The sequence below is a fragment of the Phyllobates terribilis genome, unplaced genomic scaffold (assembly GCF_046119375.1).
Source record: "Phyllobates terribilis strain yellow unplaced genomic scaffold, ASM4611937v1 Scaffold_8__6_contigs__length_399053987, whole genome shotgun sequence".
NCBI lineage: Eukaryota > Metazoa > Chordata > Amphibia > Anura > Dendrobatidae > Phyllobates > Phyllobates terribilis.
The window spans coordinates 21,511,175-21,536,001 of NW_027362768.1; the positions used below are offsets into that span (position 1 = coordinate 21,511,175).

The 24,827-nt window shown below is 43.7% G+C and overlaps 1 protein-coding gene across 1 annotated transcript; it reads right to left on the reverse strand.

The window, feature by feature from the left end:
• Positions 1–1,990: 1,990 nt before the first annotated feature.
• Positions 1,991–23,589, reverse strand: ZBTB41 (zinc finger and BTB domain containing 41). Its single transcript, XM_073642864.1, has 10 exons — positions 22,154–23,589; positions 21,863–22,070; positions 18,144–18,213; positions 12,754–12,901; positions 11,052–11,181; positions 9,649–9,744; positions 9,201–9,307; positions 6,071–6,176; positions 4,529–4,617; positions 1,991–3,811 (listed from the first exon to the last, which is right to left on the reverse strand). Exons 1-10 carry the CDS (start codon positions 23,199–23,201, stop codon positions 3,276–3,278), a joined length of 2,538 nt encoding a protein of 845 aa, XP_073498965.1. The 5' UTR covers positions 23,202–23,589; the 3' UTR covers positions 1,991–3,275.
• Between the last annotated feature and the right edge of the window lie 1,238 nt (positions 23,590–24,827).

Sequence of the window (24,827 nt, forward strand, 5' to 3'; positions counted from 1 at the left end):
CATTATTCTGTATGGAAGACTATGCGGGGCCATTATTCTGTATGGAGGACTATGCGGGGCCATTATTCCGTATGGAGGACTATGCGGGGCCATTATTCCGTATGGAGGACTATGCGGGGCCATTATACTATATGGAGCACTATGCGGGGCCATTATACTATATGGAGCACTATGCGGGGCCATTATACTATATGGAGCACTATGCGGGGCCATTATACTATATGGAGCACTATGTGGGGCCATTATACTATATGGAGTACTATGTGGGGTCATTATACTATATGCAGCTCTGTTTGTGGGCATTATACTGTATGTAGCACTATGTGGGGCCATTATACCGCATGGAGCTCTGTTTGTGGGCATTATACTGTATGGAGGACTATGCGGGGCCCATTATGCTGTATGGAGGACTATGCGGGGCCCATTATGCTGTATGGAGGACTATGCGGGGCCCATTATGCTGTATGGAGGACTATGCGGGGCCCATTATGCTGTATGGAGGACTATGCGGGGCCCATTATGCTGTATGGAGGACTATGCGGGGCCCATTATGCTGTATGGAGGACTATGCGGGGCCCATTATGCTGTATGGACGACTATGCGGGGCCCATTATGCTGTATGGACGACTATGCGGGGCCCATTATGCTGTATGGAGGACTATGCGGGGCCCATTATGCTGTATGGAGGACTATGCGGGGCCCATTATGCTGTATGGAGGACTATGCGGGGCCCACTATGCTGTATGGAGGACTATGCGGGGCCCACTATGCTGTATGGAGGACTATGCGGGGCCCATTATGCTGTATGGAGGACTATGTGGGGCCCATTATGCTGTATGGAGGACTATGTGGGGCCCATTATGCTGTATGGAGGACTATGTGGGGCCCATTATGCTGTATGGAGGACTATGTGGGGCCCATTATGCTGTATGGAGGACTATGTGGGGCCCATTATGCTGTATGGAGGACTATGTGGGGCCCATTATGCTGTATGGAGGACTATGTGGGGCCCATTATGCTGTATGGAGGACTATGTGGGGCCCATTATGCTGTATGGAGGACTATGTGGGGCCCACTATGCTGTACGAAGGACTATGTAGGCCCCATTATTCTGTATGGAGCACTATATGGGCCCCATTACTCTGTATGGAGCTCTGCTTGTGGGCATTATACTGTATGGAGCACAATGTGGGGATTACAGCTGGAGAATCATACTGTGATGGGGGTCATCATTCTTTGCCGGGGGGGGAGAAGGATTGAGTGGGGGGGGTACTGTAGTGTAATCATACCGTGCATATGGAAGATACTGTGGGAAATCTTACTGTGTTTGGGGGCACTTTTGTTGGCATCATACTTTATCTGTATTATTCAAGGTTTTTTATCCTTTGTTATTACATATTTAAATCAAGCCATATGCTTTTTACTGCTCTTGCATAACATATTGTAACAATATAATATGTTATTTTAAGATCTATTAATTAAAATGTACTTTGTTCATGGGACAACCCCTTTAAGTTTGTTTCCATATGAAAAAGCTAAGTTATCTTTGATAAGGAAAAACTTCCTCTATCATAGATTTTTTTTTTTAATAAATATCAATGTTGGTCCACGACTTTGTCAAAGCTTTTAACATTGGCCCTCTGTGTATTTGACTTTGACATTCCTGCTCTATGCAGAGGGAAGGAGGGTGGAAAGTGAGGAGCTGAGCGAAAACAAGCAAAGAGAGACACAGAAATATTGTGCTGAGCTTTCAAACAAGTCTTTTAGCCCATCCCAGAGCTGGATTCACATCTTCTCTGCTCAGTCCTACTCTATAATTTCTTCCATGTTACTGCTGCATCTGTCTATATGCCAACTAAGGAATAAAGAGCAGAAATCCCTCTCTGTGTGTTGTGTAGCTCGTAGTCAATTGTTAATATAAAAATAAAGCATGCAGAGGGCAAAACCAATATAAAAAAAAAACAAAAACAAAAAACACAGGATACAAGTCTTACAATGGCCAGATACAGTATTATTCCTCATGTACACACATGATAGCTTATTCTAAAAATGTACTTGAAAGTGCAGTTACCCTTTAAAGATCTGATCAATCACGGTTTACACTGGTAAATGATTGAGAACTTTTACGTAATAATCGCCCCATGTAAAAGGTCCTTAAAGCTTCAGGTATAAACATGGGCTCAGCCAGCCACATATATTACACAGATGAGATAGATGCCAGGAGGCTTGAGAAGTAAATCACCAGATTATTCCAGGCCAATGCTTTCTTTTGCCCCGTTCCCATGGGCCAATACAGAGCACTTGAGATCCTTCAGCACATATGGTGAAGAGTAGCGTTCAGCCTTCATTAGGAAGCTGCAACCTGGTAAAGTCTATTGAATTCAATAATCCTTTTTTTAAGGTTTATAACATTAATAAATCAGTGTATCACTTATTACGTCTAAAACTACAATCTAGTTTACAATTAGGGTATGGTCACACACAGCTTTATTTTTTCCTGCGGCAAAAATGCTGCACTTACCGTACCAGAAAAGATTTAAATAAAATCTCATGCGCACGCTTGTTTTTTTTCCTTGCATGAAGAATGTTTGTTTTTTTAATCTGCAGTATGTCAAATTCTTTCAGAGTTTTTCTAATGAATGGGAAAATATCACAAGTAAAAATGCTGCATACGCATATTTTACGCAGTGTTTTTCCTGCCAACACTTTGGTTTTTGGTGCAGAAATTAAAATGCTGTGTGTGAATGTACCCTTAATCTTTGGCATCAGGGTGTGGATTTAATCATCATACTCTAAATTATTTGGGGTATTGGGAACAGTTCGAGCAGGATCACATATGCTCCGACACAGAATCAATCATTTTACCAGAAGGAAGTGTGTTGGTAAAATGATAAGCCACCCTGACGGAAACTGGACTGACCCAATTAACAGTCAGTATGGTCCGTCTGGCATCCATTGGGTCCGTCATAATGGATCTGTCCCTGGCATGAATTCTGTTATTCTGATCCCAATGGCTGGTGTGACCCCAGCCTTACTACTTGTGACTGCGCTATCCAGTAGCCTTTTAGATACTAAAGAAACTTGCCGCAGCACAATCTGAATCCCAACCACAAACTTTCACATATTGTACAGAAAATACAGCAGCTTAAGAACTACTTGAATAAACCTAGAAACAAAATGGAGCTATAGGTGTATCCCAAGGGTGGTGCCTGCCTTTAACCCCTGGAGTGCAGCTGCTGCTTTCTGAGTAATGAATGTGGGGTGTCTCCCCAGTATCAGTGCTGCTCAGAGCCAGACACAGCTTGCACAGTTGGCTGAGGGTCCAGCCCAAACAACGTCCCCAAATATGAGTGTTCTCTGGTTTCCATGATTTGCTCTGGTCTTACAGGGTGTAAAAGAGTTGCAGGCTGTGGATTAAGCGTGTATTTTTCCAAGAAAGCCAATTCAGGAGGCCGCTGGTAGTCAGTTGGCTGAGACAGCGCAGAAGAACCAGCATGGGTCTCCAGCTCGGCCTCATTTTCACCCATGTCCACTGGTACCAGTGTGATTGGGACACAAATGTCAGCATCTGAGCTCTGAGGAGCAGCGGGGTAGGTCTTGGTCTCCTCTCTTCCAGCACCTTCCTCCTCCTCTGCCTTGGAGCCATGAACATGGTCAATGTGATACTTCAGCTTATCCTTCCTTTTGAAGGTTGCATTGCAGTGCTGGCAGTTGAAGGGACGAGCGTCCGAGTGTATGACTAAGTGTTTGGTCAGTGTCTTTTTAATGCGAAATGATTGGTTGCAAATCTGACATTTGTATGGCTTTTCCCCTGTGGAGCAAAGAAAAAGTCATTCTCAAAGCGAAAATCTTCATTCTGCATTTTACAAAATCTGAACCAAAAAAAATAGGCAATATTGAATGCGGTACTTAGTCTCACTATAGTGACTTTATAACAATATAAATCATCAACTACAGTAAAAATGACCCCATGCTCATCCTAATTGTTTAAAAACATAAAAAAGCATCCCCTACTCACTTACTAAACCCTGCTGTTCCTCTATCAATCTAGAGATCCTTTTGGCTCGGACAGAAAGTCACCGCCATAGCCTTTGGCCTCTCTTCCAGCCTTACCGAAAATGAGGAGACCAGTGATCCAGAAAGGCAACAATCCAGAGGAGCTGCTTGAGTCTGATAGGTGGTTTTTTTTTTTTTTTTCATTTTCAGACTACAATGGACCCATTTGTTATAAGCTCAGAGGCCGGATGGAAACTGTATGAAGCCAGAGCAGCCCCGCTCCGTATACTGTGCAGTGGCCATTCAAGTTCGGCTCTTATTCAGTTCTCGCCGAAATTGCAGAGACGGAAGGGGGTCTTCAGTAGCGAAAGCAGGGACCAGCAGGGTACAGAGCAAGCCGAGCTCCAGACCTGTGATGTATATGTACATCACACATCAGGAAGGGGTTAAACTACACAATTACGACCTTCGTTACTGTCTGGTTTCATATCACATTTAATTACATGATGCATTAAAATATGTTTTTACTTACCAGAATGTGTCCTGAAGTGCATTTCCAGACTTGATTTTCCTTTGAAGACTTTTTTGCATACTTCACATTGATGAAACGTGGCCTTGTACCTGCAGAGGGGAGAAAAGTGACATGTGGACAAGAGCTCCAGCGAGCGGGGACCAGGCTGCCATATCAGAGATGCCGCTAATACTGCATGATGCGACAGGACACAGCTATTCTGATAGCTCTGAATAAGGGTCGCCCCTGTCATGTTGGAGAATTTCTTTATGGTTTACACAAGGGTATGAAGCCTGGGCACTTTTTATCCCAATACACAAATAGGTCTATAAATGTGGCCAGACCTTGCTTTGGCTTTGTGTTAAGCCAACAGCAGAGACCCCAATTAGTGCTTGTACCTGGGTAATGAATCTGGTGGCAGCTTCACAGGGGTAAAGACTGGCACACTACTCATACAATGTGCCAGTGTGCATAAAGCTCCCAAAATACATTTCCCAGTCAGTTAGGGCTTGATATGTGGTTCTAGGAAGCCAAGTGATAACCAAACTGTCCATCACCAAAGCTCCCACAGAGCTACTGACTGGCAGAGGGAACTGATTCTCAGGGGTTTCAATAATGACCAACCCTGCCCAGTACTGACAGCAGGAAGAAACACAACCTAACAAATGTAACCTCATAGCTCCTGGACTGGGCAGAGCCACAAATCCCAGCAATAAAACAGGGCTATGAATAGCCACTCGTCTGCCGATGGGCGAAACAGGAGTAGAGGGTAAGGGCACAGACATCACAATATCTTACTAATAAGCCCCCACTTTGTAAGACTGAATTGTCAGTCGCTAGTGATGCCCCTTTAATTCTGGTACTAAAGGTAAAAACACTATTAAGGTTTTAAACTGTCAGAAAATCACGGGGCAGGTGTTTAGCTGCAAAGTTTAGAATTTTAAGAAACTGTGATAGTTCATTTATTATTTTTACTTATACCAGACTCTTAGGTCCCAAGTGATCAAAAACGGTGATTTTCTCAATGGTCTTGATGAGGGGCAGAGTGCCAATGCTCGGTGTGTCATGGCGGGGCCAAAGAGTTGGGCCACGTGCGACGTTCAGTATTTGGTCAGTATTTTACATCAGTATTTGTAAGCCAAAACCAGGAGTGGGTGATCAATACAGAAGTGGTGGTTTCTATTATACTTCACCTCTGATTGTTCCACTCCAGATTTTGGCTTACAAATACTGATGTAAAATACTGATGTAAAATACTGAACATGTGAACGTGGCCTAAGGAATCTGGAGTGTCTAAAATGCAGCGTACTGCCACAGCTCCGCCAAAATTCGGAGTGGCGCCAAAATTTTCCAACTTTTCAAAGTAAATTAGGAAAGAATTTTAGCTAAATTGATTTGATGAATCGGGGCCTTAATATTTTTAAGTGTAACTGGAAGTTTAATGGAAACCCAAGTTATAAACACACATAGAACAGTGAGAGCAAACACAATGTAAGTGTAGACACACATTACACAGCTGCAGTCACACTGACTGCAGGAGGCACAGGGTGAGACCAGACTTACTTCTGCCAAACCTTCTCTCCCAGGTGAACACTTTTATAATGTACAGTCAAATGGTCTCGACGGCCAAAACATTTCCCACATTCTTCACACTGATGGGCTTTCTCGCCTTCAAAAAGATAAAACAAATTCTCATCTTTCATATAAATTTACATCCTTACTCCTAATATGTGTATATACGGTATATATAATGCACAGATCTGCATTCAATAATAGGAGCTATTTTAGAACAGGACAATAAATAACACATTTATACTATTGTAGTACCACATAGGTAGACCTTTTCTGCAATTAGCATAAGGGAAAAAACAGTCTGTGTGTTTATATGTAGTTATTAGTGATGAGCGAGTATGTTCTGTTAACCTTTTCGCAGAGTATGCTCGGGCGAGCACAGAGTAGTTACAGCTGCTCAGTGTTATGTTTAAATCGCTCCCTCGCCACGGCCCGGGGAGGGGCCACCACAGTCAGTGACTCCTTCCTTATTTAGTGTGCATGATTTGCGACTGTTTGACAGCTTTAATACATGTGAGGAATGTCCATTTCTTACACATTCCTCACATGTAATAAAGCTGTCAAACAGTTGCAAATCATGCACACGGGAGTGATTCACACATATCACCGAGCAGCTGTAACTACTTGGTGCTCGCCCGAGCATACTCGGCGAAAGGGTTAACAGAACATACTCGCTCATCACTAGTAGTCATATATTCATAGAAAATCACAGAAATGACAGACATGTTAATGATATGCAAATGATAAAAAACGGAAACATTTTCAAATCCTCTGAATTCATCCAGTATTGAGTATGATCTCCTGCAGAAATACTGCACTGACTCGCCTTGCATACTATCAATGAGATCAAAATGGCTGTATTAAAGGCAAGCTGTCACAAGCAAAAACACTATTAACCTGCAGTTATGGGGTTAATCTGCAGGTTTATAGCATTCTGAACCTGCCCGACGCCAGCACTTAGACCCCCGCTGCCAGGAGGAAATTAACTTTATTTCTTCCGGTAGCGTTCGGGTTTCAGTCACAGGGGTGGCTCCGGCGCGGGTTCAGTCACCGCCCTGTGTGTAGAGACTGGTGGCTGTAACCACCCCCGGCACTAACTGATAGCCGGCCCTCATGCTGAGATGCTGTCAGTCAGTGCCAGGGTTAACAGCATTTTTTTCACATCACAGGTTCCCTTTAACAGTGTAGAAAAATGACACCTTAGGCTTGGTATGTGATGTCCAATTCTACTTGCAATACAGAATGGATCAATTGTGGAACCAGCAGTACAGCCATTCCACCAAAATGTCGTAGGAGCAGTTTTTCAACAAGACTTCGACAGGCGGCATCTTGCCGACGTTGCAGCTTCGCCGAACTTGTCTCAGATGTGATTAATGGAAGACATCATTGGTCAGCAATTACAAAGGGAGCTGCCAGCAGCGGATCTTGATGATTTGCCCAAGTGCATTCAGTGTAGCAGAACATACCTCAATCAATCATTATTAACCTCACTGATAGCAGACAAGGAGAGCAAGAGCGGGGATTTCTGCATGTGGCACTCATTTAATAATGAATAAATTGAGAGGTTTTGAAATTTTGCAGAGAACGGGGATTCCAGCTCACCAGTCTTGCTGTATAATCCTCATACAGATGCACGGGCACATGGTCTTGTCAGACATAAATGGTGAAAGGATATCCAGCACTCCATAAGTGGACTAAAATCTTCAAGTTTATTTCCAGAACATAAAAGTAGACGGAGCAGCCCAGTAAGCAAAACGAATGCGTTTTGACCCAGAGGGTTCTTAATCATTACTGAATCCACCAAGTCAAAACAATTTGGTTTTGCTGACTAAGCTGTCCTGTATACATTTATGTTCCGGAAATAAACTTGAAGATTTCAGTCCACTTACAGAGTGCCGGATATCCTTTTGCCATTTTAAAAAGGTTTCTATTTCCTCACAACTTGCATATCATTAATATGTCTGTCCTGTGATTAACATCATTCCACAACTTTTCCTTTTTTGGTATTACAAAATGTAATGTCTATAGATTATAATATTAAATATATATGCGAGTTTGGATGAGACCGCTCCCTTCTCCCTGCTTGGTAGCACCTACATCACGGCGTATATTCCGGTACAGCACTTCTATGGGTGCGTTAATTCTCAGTTTAGCAGGAGCCACTTTTCACTACACTGGTGAGTAGTTGGCACGGCATTGTTCGCCTTAAAACCCAACAACCCCCGCAGGCTGGGGAGTGTGGCCCACAGCGTTCCATACAGTATAAACAATTAGGAATCAAGCCCACTTTTTTTGGCCCACATTATATATATATATATATATCATAGTGTGCCACATGTTCATCCACCACATGGTGGAAGCATCTCCGTAACAAATCAACACGCTAAGGCCTAAAACGTTTCATGTAACCTCCTTTTGTCTTCAAAACAGCATCAATTCCTCTAGGTACACTGTACTTGCACACAGTTTTTGATGGGACTCCGCAAGGAGGTTGTTCCAAACATCTTGGAGAACTAACCACAGATCTTGATGGATGTAGGTCTGCGCAAATCCCTCTGTCTCTTCATGGCCCTGCTGGACATCTACCGGTTTTGAAGAGAAGTAAGCATGTGTTTTACATCTGCTGCACCAAGTTTCCTTGGCTAAATGTCTGCGGTCCTCAACATTGCCCACTTCTTGGTGTCTTCCATTCTTGAAGAATACAGGCAGATACTTATCCATCATGCAATACCATAAAGGAAGCTTCCGATTGACTGCAAATATATTCCGCAGCAGGACAACAACCCAAAACATACAACCAATTTCACAAGAACTGTCTTCAGAGGAAAGAAGAACAAGGAGTCCTGGAAGTGATGATATGGCCTCCACATAGTCCTGATGTCAACATCATCAAGACTGTCTGAGATTACATGAAGAGACAGAAGGCTTTCAGCAAGCCTATAGCCATTAAAGATCTGTGGTCAGTTCTCCAAGATTTTAGAACAATCTTACTGATGTAAAAAAAAGTAAAGTCAGTACCAAGAAGCCTCCATACTATATTTGTCTAAAGGCTATAAAAACACCCTGAAGATATATATCGAACATACAGGTTATTTTAAATATATGGTTAACATCACCTTACCAGAATGTATCTTTTTGTGTTTGGTGAGGTGATCATGGCGTATGAATGTCTTCCCACATTCATCACACTCATAGCGTTTATCATCATGATGGACACGAAGATGGAGTCTATGAGACAGGGACATGTTTTTTTAGGCTGGCTTCAATTTAAAACAGATATCTTAAACACACGATGGTCAGGCTATGCTCACACGTGTTGGATTTTAGTAAAGATGAATCCAATAAGGCCAATCTGCAGCTTCTCCATGCCGAATGCAGTGCCATGGTGAACATGTGCACACTAAACCTGAAGCTCCTTCACTACTACACCACAGACTGGAGCATGTGCTGGGTATAAAGTATAACTGCACAGTATCAGCAGATCCTAAACGAGTGAACATGGCCTTACAGGTCCAACAGTGACACTCTTAACCATTTTGAATTTGCTACACATCGGCCAATTCCGTTACCTGTAGGAACTACCATGTCGGAAATTCTGCCCACAAATACTGCAAAGATGTGGCTTTTCCCCACTGTGAATTCTTAGATGCTCCTTTAATGTTGTCCTACAAAAAGTAAAAAAAATATAAAACCTCAGTTCCTGTCCACTATTGTACATTTATACACATTTCCTGACTTGATTGGAAACCTTTTGGAAGTTTTAAAAAAATGTTTTTCCCCATAAAGGTAATGATGTGCAGGATATGATATGATATAAGACCTATAAAAACTAACAGATAATCCTCAAAATCTGCAGATACTATGTTTACACCTCAGTAAGCGTGTTAGAAACTTACAACGGGCCTCATGTATGCCACACTCTGGAATGCTTCAACATTTCTTTTCTTTCTTCACGGTCTTTAAAAACTTCCCGTTCCATGCAGAAACAGGGTGCAGGAGTTTGGAGCTGGCTCAGGAACTGAGCCTGCAACTCGCTGGGTAAATACGAGTTTTGCTATACAGGCGGCATCTACCCTTAACATCAGCAATTGGAGCGATGATAGCTGCTCTATAATCCCTTTATGTCGCTGTAAATCTCTGACAGCGGCATTTAAAGTGTGCAGTCTCCAAAGAATCACCATTCCAGGAGCCCATCACAACCCCTACAATGCACCTGGTGCCGATAAGATGCCACGGCAGGAGGGGGCATGCTGAAAGCCCACTTGGCTGCCCTGTTGGTGATCCTGTGAAACTCTGAAAAGTCTCTTTAAAATATAAAATTATTTAACCCCTATGGTAAACACCAAAAAGAAAACTCCAGAATTAGCTTACTTTGGTCACTGCACCTCCCCTAAAACAAGCAATTAAAACATTTTTGATCCCAAAATGGTATCAATAAATAAGTCAGTGTGCTCCACAGCTCCACTGACGGAAAAATTAAAAAGTTTGGGAGTTTCGGAAAATGGTGACACAATGGCTTTTATTTTATACAACATGTCTGAAATCTTTTTTCACCAAATAATAATAATTACAAAACATCACTGAAGTTGTTCCGAACTGAAGAGCAGCACTGCCAGGTCAGTTTTTACATGAAGGACGTCAGAACAACAAAACTACAAAAAAAAAACAAAAAAAACAATCAATACGTTTGTGTGTTATTTTATCGCACTTGTAAGGTTTTCGCACTCAAAAAGCTAAGACAGGCCCTAATGTAGAAAAATAAAAAATGTAGTAGTCTTGGAAAAAAAATAAGAAAAGCGCAAAAATGAAGATCCGCTGCAGGGGAAGGAGAGGCGTGGAAGCATAGTGGTTTACATTTCTCAGCACAAGGGATCTCATAACAAAATGTCTAACCCTGTGACTTATCACATTCTACTACATATAATAATACACTGTCTGCTGATCTCCACTTCCCGCTTGTTACACTCCTTACCTTTCTCTTACCGATTTTCCACAGATAAAGCATGTCCACTTCCTCTTCCCTCCGTGTGTATACTCAATGTGACGCTTCAAATTTCCGGAGTCATTAAACTGACGGCCACAAATATTACAGGGGAAGGGTCCTAAATGGCAAAGACAAGCCATGAATATGTGCACATGGCATTTATTGAGCTGGTTTTCCTGGGCTGGTATGTATATTTGCTGCTTGTAGAAAGCAGCAAGTAGACAGCTGAGAAGCTCCAGCCACCATACAGCGACTGATGAACATGTAACATTTTCCAGGATGCCAATGAGAGAAAGAAGTGCAAACTCTTCACACGTTTAGACTGTGTGGAGTGCCAAGATGACATTTCTGAGTCTGCACAACTATGGCTCTGCCTACACTACCACTACAAGCTCCATCTGAAGCCCATGTCTCCAGTCTTGGTAGATATGACATATTATAGCACTGCATGCATTCCTATTCTTCTCGTCAGTATGATGGAAACCGCAATGGGTCCTACGGTACCCCACTACTGATGTGTGCATCCTTCACCTTTCCTGAACTTAGTAAGCTATATTTGTTGTAACATCAACTGAATACAATAAATGTACAAAAAAACGATATTAGCACATTAAAGGTGTTGTCCGGCCTTGGGGTACAAGTCTGCATTCACTCAATATTACTGCAGACTTGTGAATCTTCGCAGCGCATGCATTGCATGCCGTGATGATTCTCCGGGCACATGCCTGCAAGTTTGTGATTTGCATACATGCAGAATACATGGGCAGGAGTGGCTTTGCTCAATGCACATGTACTAAGCGAGCAAGGATGCGTCTAGTCGGAATGTGGTGGAAGTATGTAAATCGCATACATGTGGTCACATGACCACCCGCTCCTAGCGAATCCTCACAGCATGCACTGTGAGGATTCACAAATCTGCAGTCACAGAGTCACTTGTACCCTAAGGACGGACAATCTCTTTAACGGAGTTGCATATAGGTGAAAAATGATATTAGTCACATGTATGTTGAAATGTACGTTTTATTTATTTCTTTAAATATGGAAGCCGGATGATATCCATGTACGTTTTTTTTTCTTCATGTTTTGTCTGCAGTTACAGATTCCACTATGCTAGTGTGAACAAAGTCAAAGATTAGGTTGGTTTCCATTTATCAGCTAGTTTTTTTTTGGTTTGTTTTTAATTTTTAAGCCTGATCTAGACACAATTAATGCAGAGTTGTGTAAAGGTCTATCGTCCATACCTGTATCCGCAAAGTATAATTTTCTGATTTAACTGTAAACCAAACGAGCGCAACAACTGATGTGCTGGACGAATGAGAACGATCCAGCATAAAACTATGGGATCAGTTACCAAGTCACTTACCCTCTGGTGTTTCTATACCACAACAGAAGGGGGGGGATAAAAAACTTATGACCACACCTTGCAGTTTGGTACTGTCCCAGCTTTGTGGCCCTCCACTCTCTGTGTACACACTGAAGTGTCATCTATTGGGGAAGACGTCACGACAGGCTGCAATAGTGCCATGACTTTCCCTTGCTGTAACATGCCAGGTTGACCGGCACAGATCAGCCTGGTGATAGAGGAGTACATAGGGAGCTTTTCTGGCTGTTCCTTCCCATAGAGACCAGCAGTTTTGGGTTTCCAGTTATGAAACACTCCATATCAGTGTACAATATACACAGATCTTACCCAGGTGATTTTTTTCTTGATGCTTTAACCTTTTGAAGCGCGATTTAAACTGTTCATCACAGTAAGTGCATTTGAAGGGCTTGTCCTGTGAGTGGAGAATCATGTGCTCCTGTAAGTGGGGCCGCCGCGTGAAAGATTTATTGCAGATCTACAAACAGAAAGACAGGAATGTGAGCAATCTGCAGGTAAGGGAAACCCAACACTGGAGAGGCGCAACGTTCAAAGGATCAGACACTTGTGAAGGAAATCCTGTGTGTGCACCAGGTTTCACATCTGTTCCTCCGATACAAATGTAACCTATAAAATTTCAAATCTGATACGCATATCATTTTATTACTTATAATCACATTGCTAGCATACTGGGGCAGATTTATTCAGTAATCTGAGAGCACTATGATGTATGGGAAGAGACCCTGATTACAGTGATGTGTCATTTACTGGGCTGTGTGTCGAAGTTTTAACAAAATCAGTGTTTTATCAGCAGGAGATTATCACTACATGACTAGATATCTTGTGCCTCCTGGTCCAACATCACTCCCACCACTGATTAGCAGCTCTGTCACTATACAATGTACACAGAAAGCTGCCAATCAGCGGTGTGGGCAGGGTTACAGAGGGCTCAGCATTCAGAGCTCTGCTAGATATGCAGCAGATAAAACTGCGACTATCACAACTGCTGCAGCCAGTAAACTAAGTGATACATCCCTGGAATCAACATATCTGTCCCTACATCGTGCTGCTGTTAGATTACGGTACATAGCAAAAATCTGCTGGCAGACTGCCTTCTATAACGCATCACAATTCTGGCATACATGTCGTGTCACATTTATTAAGCATTTTTGACATGATTTTCTATTGCACCAATAAAGGGTTTTATGACTTGCATGTGGCTGCAAATAAAAAAAATAAATGCATCAAAAATGTGGTACAAATATCTTGCCCAATAGGTGATGGAAGTTCCCGAACTCATTTAGTTGATACAAAACTCTGGCTCTTTAACCCCCTTCATCCCTGGGCCATTTTCAGTTTTTGCGCTTTTGTTTTTTGCTCCCCTTCTTCCCAGAGCCATAACTTTATATTTCGGTCAATATGGCCATTTTGCGTACTTTTGAACACCACCATTGGTTTTACCATGCCATGTACTGGAAAACGGGAAAAAATTCCAAGTGTGGTGAAATTGCAAAAAAAGTGCAATTCCAGAGTTTGTTTTTTTTTTGCCATGTTCACTAAATGCTAAAACTGACCAGCTATTATGATTCTCCAGGTCATTACGAGTTCACAGATACCAAACATGTATAGGTTCTTTTTTATTTAAGTGAAGAAAAAAAAATCCAAAGTTTGTTAAAAACAAACAAACAAAAAAAAAAAGTCGCCATTTGCTGAGACCCATAATGTCTCCATTTTATCTGGGGCTTATTTTTTGCGTGCAGAGCTGACATTTTTATTGATACCATTTTAGGGTACATACGATGTTTTGATCGCCCGTTGTTGCATTTTATTGCAATGTTGCAACAACCCAAAAAACTTAATTCTGGAGTTTTGATTATTTTTCTCATTATGCCGCTTACCGATCGGATTAATTCTTTTTATATATTAATAGATCGGGAGATTCAGATCGCCTGTGTGTAGCAGAAATGCTCACTTGCTTTGAGCGTCGACCGCTGGGCGACATTCATAGCATCTTGGCAATGACAAAGGCAGGGGTCTCCTGCAGACCCCAGGTTGTCATGCCAACCCATCTGCGACCCGCAGTCATGTAACACGGGCGAAACTAGTGATGTCCTTCCGCCGCTGCCATGTTGACTGTGGCATTTAACATGTTAACAGCATCGGGTGGATTGCGATTCCATCAGATCAGCTGTCATGTCCCCGGAAAGATGTGGGCTCATTGCTGGAGCCCGCGCCAAAAGGGAAAGACACGTCATGTGCCAGACATGTCGTGAAGGGATTACAAAAAAATATGACTGAAGTCCTGCTCTCCACTATGTGAAACTTCCTGCTTCCAAGCAGTGAGACATTGTGTGTGCGTGAAGGGTGGACTGTGCAGCATGTGAACACAGGGGAGATGTGTGCTGTTGTTCATGCTGCACACACTGATCTATGAAGCAATTAATGATGTACATTACAGGACAGCACATGAAGGAGGCTAGAAGAAACATCAATGGAGGTAAAACCTGTCAAATCTTCTCAGTGTGTCTGTTATGAGCTCTCTGTATGTAGTGATCCCTGCACCATGGTAAGCCGATGCCTTCTGAATTATTCTGTATTCCTACACAGCCCAGCATGTGGCTTGGCTTCATAGCAGATCAGTAATTTTACAACACATTGCACAACGGAAATATTGCAGCAAACTGCATACTCAAGAGATCACACATTCAACACCTCCAAGTAGACTAATAAAAAGTGTAAAAAAAAAAACAATATATAAAATACTTAAATCACCCCACTTTTTTACAAATAAAAAAATACCATATTTGGTGTTGATGAGTTCACATTTGTTCGAATAGTAGAATATTGATTCCCATTTTGTATTTTTTTCCCTCACCAAATGTCTCCAAAACATAAATGTAATACAAAGCAATCAGAAAATTTTTATGGACCCTATTTTATGGACCCTATAAATGCAACGGTAAAAACGTAAATACAGGGCGTGTAAAAAGCAAGCCCTCACAGGTCCATTGAGGGAAAAATTAAAGGGAATCTGAGAATCAAAGGTTTTTTTAGAGCAGCTGCTTGCTGTAGTTTTGATAAAATCACTGTTTTCTCTCCTGCAGATCCATCTGTTCTGTAAATGCTGAGCTCTGTATAACCTCCACTGCCTCAACATCACTGATTGGCAGCTTTCTGTAGAAAACTGTTTGGGATAGGGTTATACAGAGCTAATGAATACGGAGGACAACATGGCAGTAGGTTTATCAGTCCTCTAGTGATAAAAATTACTGATTAGCAGGATATTATCAAAATAACAGCAAGCAGCCAAGTGAATGAAATCACTGAGATCAGGGTCTCTGTCTCTACATTCCTCCTCCCAAAGTTTTTATCCTTAATACACTGCTCAAAAAAATAAAGGGAACACTCAAATAACACATCCTAGATCTGAATGAATGAAATATTCTCATTGAATACTTTGTTCTGTACAAAGTTGAATGTGCTGACAACAAAATCACACAAAAATCATCAATGGAAATAAAATTTATTAACCAATGGAGGCCTGGATTTGGAGCCACGCCCAAAATTAAAGTGGAAAAACACACTACAGGCTGATCCAACTTTGATGTAATGTCCTTAAAACAAGTCAAAATGAGGATCAGTATTGTGTGTGGCCTCCACGTGCCTGTATGACCTCCCTACAATGCCTGGGCATGCTCCTCATGAGGAAAAGGGGGGTGTATCTTATAATGTGAATTTACAGTTTTACCTGGGGGAAGGGGGGGGCGGTGTCGGATTGGGGCCGACTGCTGCAGCTGTAGCGAGGCAATGCTGCAGGCCCCAGCGGTGGCGGTGACAAAATGCGGACCCGTCTCGATCTCTGCATGCTCCGGCGGGCATTCGGGACAGGGGACTTTAACAGCGCTCACCGCCAGCTTCTGTAGGACGGGCCTGCATCATGTCACAGTCACCGCCCGCAGCATGTCACCGCCGGGTTCTGGAGGATGGGGCCGCAGCATCTCAACGCCCACCGGGTCCCGCAGCATCGCCTGACTCCAGCCTCACACTGAAGGCATCAAATCTATGAACACATGTGGAATTATATACTTAACAAAAAAGTGTGAAACAACTGAAAATATGTCTTATATTCTAGGTTCTTCAAAGCTTTGATGACTGCTTTGCACACTCTTGGCATTCTCTTGATGAGCTTCAAGAGGTAGTCACCGGAAATGGTCTTCACTTCACAGGTGTGCCCTTTCAAGTTTAATAAGTGGGATTTCTTGCCTTATAAATGGGGTTGGGACCATCAGTTGTGTTGTGCAGAAGTCGGGTGGATACACAGCTGATAGTCCTACTGAATAGACTGTTAGAATTTGTATTATGGCAAGAAAAAAGCAGCTAAGTAAAGAAAAATGAGTGGCCATCATTACTTTAAGAAATGAAGATCAGTCAGTCTGAAAAATTGGGCAAACTTTGAAAGTGTCCCCAAGTGCAGTTGCAAAAACCATCAAGAGTTACAAAGAAACTGGCTCACATGAGAACCACCCCAGGAAAGGAAGACCAAGAGTCACCTCTGCTTCTGAGGATAAGTTTATCCGAGTCACCAGCCTCAGAAATCGCAGGTTAACAGCAGCTCAGATTAGAGACCAGGTTAATGCCACACAGAGTTCTAGCAGCAGACACATCTCTTCAACAACTGTTAAGAGGAGACTTTGTGCAGCAGGCCTTCATGGCAAAATAGCTGCTAGGAAACCACTGCTAAGGACAGGCAACAAGCAGAAGAGACTTGTTTGGGCTAAAGAACACAAGGAATGGACATTAGACCAGTGGAAATCTGTGCTTTGGTCTGATGAGTCCAAATTTCAGATCTTTGGTTCCAACCACCGTGTCTTTGTACGACGCAGAAAAGGTGAACGGATGGACTGTACATGCCTGGTTCCCACCGTGAAGCATGGAGGAGGAGGTGTGATGGTGTGGGGGTGCTTTGCTGGTGACACTGTTTGGGATTTATTCAAAATTGAAGGCATACTGAACCAGCATGGCTACCACAGCATCTTGCAGCAGTATGCTATTCCATCCGGTTTGCGTTTAGTCGGACCATCATTTATTTTTCAACAGGACAATGACCCCAAACACACCTCTAGGCTGTGTAAGGGCTATTTGACCAAGAAGGAGAGTGATGGGGTGCTACGCCAGATGACCTGGCCTCCACAGTCACCAGACCCGAACCCAATCGAGATGGTTTGGGGTGAGCTGGACCGCAGAGATGCTAAGCATCTCTGGGAACTCCTTCAAGATTGTTTACATAGTTTTTAAGGTTGAAGGAAGACTAAGTCCATCTAGTTCAACCCATAGCCTAACATGTTGATCCAGAGGAAGGCAAAAAACCCCATGTGGCAAACACTAAGCTCCACATTGGGGAAAAAAATTCCTTCCCGACTCCATACGACAGAATGTTGGAAGACCATTTCCGGTGACTACCTCTTGAAGCTCATCAAGAGAATGCCAAGAGTGTGCAAAACAGTCATCAAAGCGAAAGGTGGCTACTTTGAAGAACCTAGAATATAAGACATATTTTCAGTTGTTTCACACTTTTTTGTTAAGTATATAATTCCACATGTGTTCATTCATAGTTTTGATGCCTTCAGTGTGAATGTACAATTTTCATAGTCATGAAAATACAGAAAATCTCTTTAAATGTTTCTCCGCTCTTACTATGCACGCAGGATCTCGTTACTCACATCGCATTTCCATCCGTCGCTCTTTGTCCTCTTGATGGTGAGGAACTCATGTGCATTTTCAGCGTGGAATCTACAAGATATAATTGGCCTTATGTATTACACCAGCCTCATAGACAAAGTGGCCTCATCACCAATAACACCTTGTATCCAAGATTCATTTATCCTTTGTACTGAAATGGCAGCAGTGCCCATTGGTTGCCGAGGGCAACTTTTTTTTTTTTGTTTCACAATTCTACTATCAATCACTTTTAATATGGAAGGCAAGGATGTAAGAGCCATCTTGGGTCACACTGTCAATAAAATTAACCCCCCCTATTATGGTGACTGACCACCACTGCTGTAGTGGCTGGACACGCTCAGTGCTTACAAGCTCTTTGCTATTATACTTGTAAACACTGGTTTGAAGGTACATGGGATGGCTGGAGCACGCTGTTATTTCCTAACCCCGGCTAGCTTCAGTGCAACGTTTACAAGCTAGACAATAATGATGGTTGGTCTCCTGGGCAACAAGCTGCAAACAAAAGAAGAATGTTTATTAGTGTTGAGCGAGTATGTTCTATTAACCCTTTCGCCGAGTATGCTCGGGCCGAACTTCGAGTATTTACAGCTGCTCGGTGATATGGTTGAATCGCTCCCGTGTGCTTGATTTGTGACTGTTTGACAGCTTTATTACATGTGAGGAATGTCCATTTCTTACACATTCCTCACATGTAATAAAGCTGTCAAACAGTTGCAAATCATGCACACGGGAGCGATTCAACCATATCACCGAGCAGCTATAAATACTCGGAGCTCGGCCGAGCGTACTCGGAACAGAACATACTCGCTCAACTCTAATGTTTATACCAAAAGAACATGGGAACATTTTTATGAAAAGCAAATTACAAAACTGCTTGTTTTTCAAGAGCTATCCAAAAAGAAGGCATCTATGACTACGAGAATATCCCTTTAATTAAGCATGGACCCACGGATCAGGCATCATGTACAAGTGTATACATTATGATCCATGTTGTACAAAGCTCAACCACATCCCACTGGGCTTCTGTTTAAAAAAAAAATCTAATTTTCCTCTTGAAGCCCTAAACTCAGCGCTTCCAGGGGAGAGCTCGACTATGTGTCATGTGATGGAGCACCGGGCAATTTGACACCGATGACACCGCATGGATTTACTACTGTATTTGAGAAGCACCACCCCATTAACACGCAGTGACAGTATCTGTGACCCACACTGTATGGACACCAAATACGCCTGTGTGCATGATGCCTTACTGTACTGAAAGGATAAAGTTACAAACAAGGAGAACCCTACTCTTAATAACGTGTAGCATTCACATACACATAAGTGTGATCCTGCACATAACTCAGGAAAAGCAACAGAGCTAATTCTCTGTTAGAGAAGGAGCTGCTCGCTGCAGGACAGATGTGCAAGACCGAAAGGAAAATCTATTAGCAGTGATCTTGGGTGGCGACTGTTGGGATCAGGGCTGTGGAGTCCGTGTCCATTTTGGTGGAGTTGGAATAAAAATTGGCAGACTGACTCCTAAAATATATAATAAATTGGTTCAGTAGTACAATGCAGGATGTGCTGTAAATGTTTTCATAAGAATTTTTTAAAAGTTATGAAGTGTCCTATAAATGTCTGCTCTGTTCCTGATCTAAGGATCTCGGCTTTTAGCTGAGATGAATCTGTGCTGCACTTTATGTACACGCTCAATAGTGACCAGTGCTGTGGAGTCCGAGTCAGGGAAATTGAGGAGTCAGAGGTTTGGCTTACCGACTCCACAGCCCTGGTTGGGATCTTCACCTTCTGAAATGTAGGCTCTATACAGCCAAATACCATTAAGGCTATGAGCCCACAATGCAGATTTGAAGCAGAAATTTCCTGAGCATTTCTGCATCTCCTTGGCAGAAAAAACGCATGCATTTTACATGCATTTATGCATGCGGTTTTTTTCAAGCGTTTTTCCAAGAGATTTTGAGCATCACTTGGAAAAGGGCTTGACAAGTTGGCCACACAATATAAATCCATGCAGCTGGCATGGATTCATATTGTGTGACCAACTTAGAGGAAATTTCTACTATCAAATGCTGCATCTAAAAAGAAAAAAAAAAAAGAAGTAAAAAGAAATAAAAAAAAAACCTTATATTCACCTCTCCGGCGGCCCCCGGTCTCCTCACGGCCACGTCCTCTCTCCTCGGCGTCCCGCTGTGTACTGGCAGGACCTGCGGTGATGTCATTTAGGCAGCTGATGGTCACGTGACCGCTGACATCAGCGGTCAGATGATGGTCGCGTGACAATCAGCATGACGTCACCACAGGTCCTGCCAGTACACCGCGGGATGCCGAGGAGAGAGGATGCGGCCGGGAGGAGACCGGGGGCCACCGGAGAGGTGTGTATGAATAATTTTTATTTTTTACTTTATTATTCTCTTTTTACTTGCAGGTACGACGGTACCCGGGTTGGAGGAGAGTCTCCTCTTCTCCAGACCCAGGTACCATCCGCGCATTGAACCGCATAACATCCGCATGTATACATGCGGATATTATGCAGTTCAATGCAAGTCAATGGGTGCGATTTAGCCGCAAAATCGCACCCAAATTGGTTGTGCTGCGGATTTTTCCGCAATGATAATCTGCAGCGGAAAATTCTGCAGCATGTGCACAGCACGTGCGGATTATCATTGGGAAACATTCCAGACCTCTTAAGCGATTTTAATGCGTTTCCGCGCCAGAAATGCCGCCGTGGAAACGCATTAAATCTGCATCGTGGGCACTCCGCCTAACAACCAAAAATTTCTGTTGGGGCTTATAAATCGCAACTATTTACAGTTTATCCATTTGTGTGACATGACTGGCAATCACACATGCGCCCGTCACTCCATTCAAAATCCATGGTGTCGAATATAGTCGCATACACAGCTCAGCCCTCTGTCCATGCCACAGATCATATGTGACCAGCACGTCATCTAATGACCCCCTGGCTACTGTACGACTATTGGAAAACATGGGTCCTCAGTTCTGGCAATCAGTGAAAAAAAACCTTTTAAATTGATGTCTTAGGCCATAGGATAGATAGGATTCTATGTATTGGGGAGGTGAGACGGAGCTAGAGCCCCTCCCTCCTATCACCTCACGTCTATACAAAATCTTAGCAGCATCTGCCATCTCCTATCTCAATGTAAAAACATGTCTTCACTGAGTACAGATTTTCCCATTACTGAGTTAGGACATGACAGTTGGTGCTCAAGAAGTTCTATGGACAATTGTAATTAGTTTCAGCAGAATGTCTGTGTGTGACTGCAGACTCATGAATCCTCATGTCGCAGGCATTGCACAGTCTGAGGATTCGCCGATGTCGAGGCTGGGAACATGACCTATATGCGATACGTATACTCCTGGCAAGATACAAACTAGTCAGCACGTGATTGCTTGTATGCAAATCGTGTACTTGTGGTCACGTCCCCTCTTCCGGCACTGGAGAATCCTCAGAGTACGTGCAAAGTGAGGATTGACGAGTCTGCAGTGACAGGGTGACTGCAAACTTGTAGTTTAGGACTGGACAACCACTTTAAGAAGGAGATCTGTGTTGCTCTGCATCACATTTTTACAACATATAAAAACTTCTATGTGAACAAGCCTTTACTGTTTTGCTTTAACATCCCATAGGAAACAATTAGCTCATGAAATGAACATCACAAGCTAACCAGACAGTGCTCACCTCTTGACATGTTTAACGAGAGTCTTCCTACTTGCATGAAGCTTGCTACAAAATGGACACTTGTGGTCCTTCCTGGGCAGCTCAGTGTCACCGCTGTGCCTCTTCCGGTGGACGGTCAGGTTGGATTTGGTAGAGTACCTCATGTTACAGATGTCGCACTCAAAGGGCTTTTCTCCCGTGTGGACACGTGTATGACTTTCATATTTCCCTGGGGAGTAAATGACAAGTCTGAAGACCACCATGCTCTTCAGCAATCCTCACCCCTCCGAACATGCAATGAACACTACATACCTACTCGATCAAACACTTTCTCACACTTTGGACACTTTAAATTCTTTTTGCTGCTTTTCTCTAACACAATAGGGGCCAGTCCATCAGGAAAGTTTCCAAGAGAACCAGGACTGTCGTTCCTTTCTTCAGGTCTGTCCAGGTCCTCACTTGGTCCATGACTGACTTCCGATACCCCCTCCCCATTCACTCCTGGCACAGACTGGTCCTCTTCCTCCGCACCATTGCCCTCGTCGTTCCCCTCGCTGCTAGAATCCTCCAAATCAGATGCATCCTGACTGCTCCTGTAAGAGTCACTACTTGAAGAACAGTCACTTTCTCCATTCTCTTGATCTTCAAACTTGGCTGGACATTTTCTCTGACGGGTGGACTTCCTGGTGGAGGGGTCTGGATCCTTCACATCGTCAGTTTTAGTAAACGGGTGGGCTCGGTCCATGTGATTCTCCAGTGTTTTCTTATAACAGAAGTAGCGTTGGCACAGGGGACACTTATGGTTGTTCTCCAGCTTATTGTCTGGTGTGACCAGAGACAAACGCTCGTCCTCCGGAGCCAACAAGGTGACGGCATCAATGATATCCAGAAACTTTGCTGCCTCCAGCACCGCGCTGATCTCCTTCTCCAGAACCGAAAACTCCGACGTGTACAAAAAGTTAAGCAAATGTTGGAAAACCGCACTGGTGATGTGCTCTAAGGTGAGCACCTCGGTGCTGGGGGTCCTGCTCAGGCAGGCGTGGAAGTAACTGCTGCCCACCGCCACCACCACCCTGTGCACCGGGAACTCCTGTCCTTCCACCACCACCAGCAGGTCACAGAAGGAGCCCTGTCGCTGGCGGTCATCATTCAGGTATCTCAGGAGGTTCTGGTTGTAGTGATGGGAGCTCAGGAGCTTCCTCTGACCGGGGGGCTGCGGATCAACGGCACCATTAGTGGGGTCAGCCGGGACACAGGCCATGGCAGCGGCTGGGACACAGGCCATGGCAGTGGCCGCCTCCGTCTCACTCACTTCTGGTGGAGGAACAGCTTTTGGACCAAATTTTCTCCTTTTCTTCATTGTAAAAAAACAATTCTTATAATTTAGACCGGCAGCAAATAGTTAAAAGAGGCATCTAAAATCCTACTGCCTGCAGTAATCAGCACATCACACCCGGGCGCCGGCCAGCTCAGGGGGCGCTGTCCTAGCCGGCCATCAGCAGCCTGCAGCGCCCAGACCGCAGCGTACCCCGTTCATGGCCCCGCCGACATGTCTGCAGTCACCGGCCGCGTCCCCCATACCGCCGAGGACCAGCAGCCTCCGCTTCACCTGCGACCCCCGGACCTGCGTGCAGCCGAGCCCCCGCACAGACTGGCGAACGGCAGGGGTAACACATCCGGGAACGTCACTTCCTCTCAGCGTCCGCCATAGGTCGTGCAGCTCTGAAGCGGCTGCTGGCGATGACGTCACGGCAAGGGGCGGAGCCTGCGTCATTTTAGTGCAGTGAGCAGTAGAGGGCAGAGCTGAAGCGCCGGTGGATACGGTGGGTGAGAGCTGCTCTAATATCGGCACGATCTCCCAGGAGTGACCCCAGTGTGGGCAGCCCACTGCTGATATGTCTGCACTGTGGGGTTACATGGGCTGCTCACAGACACTGCACTGAGGGCAGCTCTCTAACAGGCTGGAGTCCTGCACTGAGGCTTGGACTGGCCCACAATGGATCCTCCGGTGGGCCCCTGTGCAGGCGTGGGCCACCATCCTCTTATATCAACAGTACTTGGCACAATATACTTGAATCACTATTTACAGACAAAGGCGGCATCTTATTAATGTAACAATCTACGCAGTTCATTGGTATACACATTTGTGATTGAGGATAATGTCATAGTTGTATGTAGTTGAAAAGTGGGGCCTTGGAGTTGGTTACTGGTGACCCTTGGCATCCCAGTCAGACACCACCTGCACTGAGGGTCCTGTGCGCATAATAAGACACATCAATAACATTATTACAGGCATTTTTTAACTTGAACAAGGTTGAAGTAATACACATGTGGTCAAAATTGTTGGTACCCCTCGTATACTGAAAGAAAAACCCACAATGGTCACAGGAATAACTTGAATCTGACAAAAGTAATAATAAATGAAAACTCTATGGAAATGAACAAATGAAAGTTAGTCATTGCTTTTCAACCCGGCTTCTACAGAATTTTAAAAAAAAATTAAACTCATGAAATAGGCCTGGACAGAAATGATGGTACCCCTGAAAATAATGTGACAAAAGGAACATGTTAAATGAAGTTGTGTCCACTAATTAGCATCACAGGTGTCTACAATCTTGTAATCAGTCAGTGGGCTTGTATATAGGGCTACAGATACTCACTGTGCTGTTTGGTGATATGGTGTGTATCACACTCAATATGGACCGGAGGAAGCAAAGGAAAGAGTTGTTTCAGGAGATTAGAAAGAAAATTATAGACAAGCATGTTAAAGGTAAAGGTTATAAGACCATATCCAAGCAGCTTGATGTTCCTGTGACTGCAGTTGCACATATTATTCAGAAATTTAAGATCCATGGGACTGTAGCCAACCTCCCTGGACGTGGCCGCAGGAGGAAAATTGATGACAAATCAAAGAGACTGATAATACGAATAGTAACAAAAGAGCCCAGGATAACTTCTAAAGAGATTAAAGGTGAACTTCAAGCTC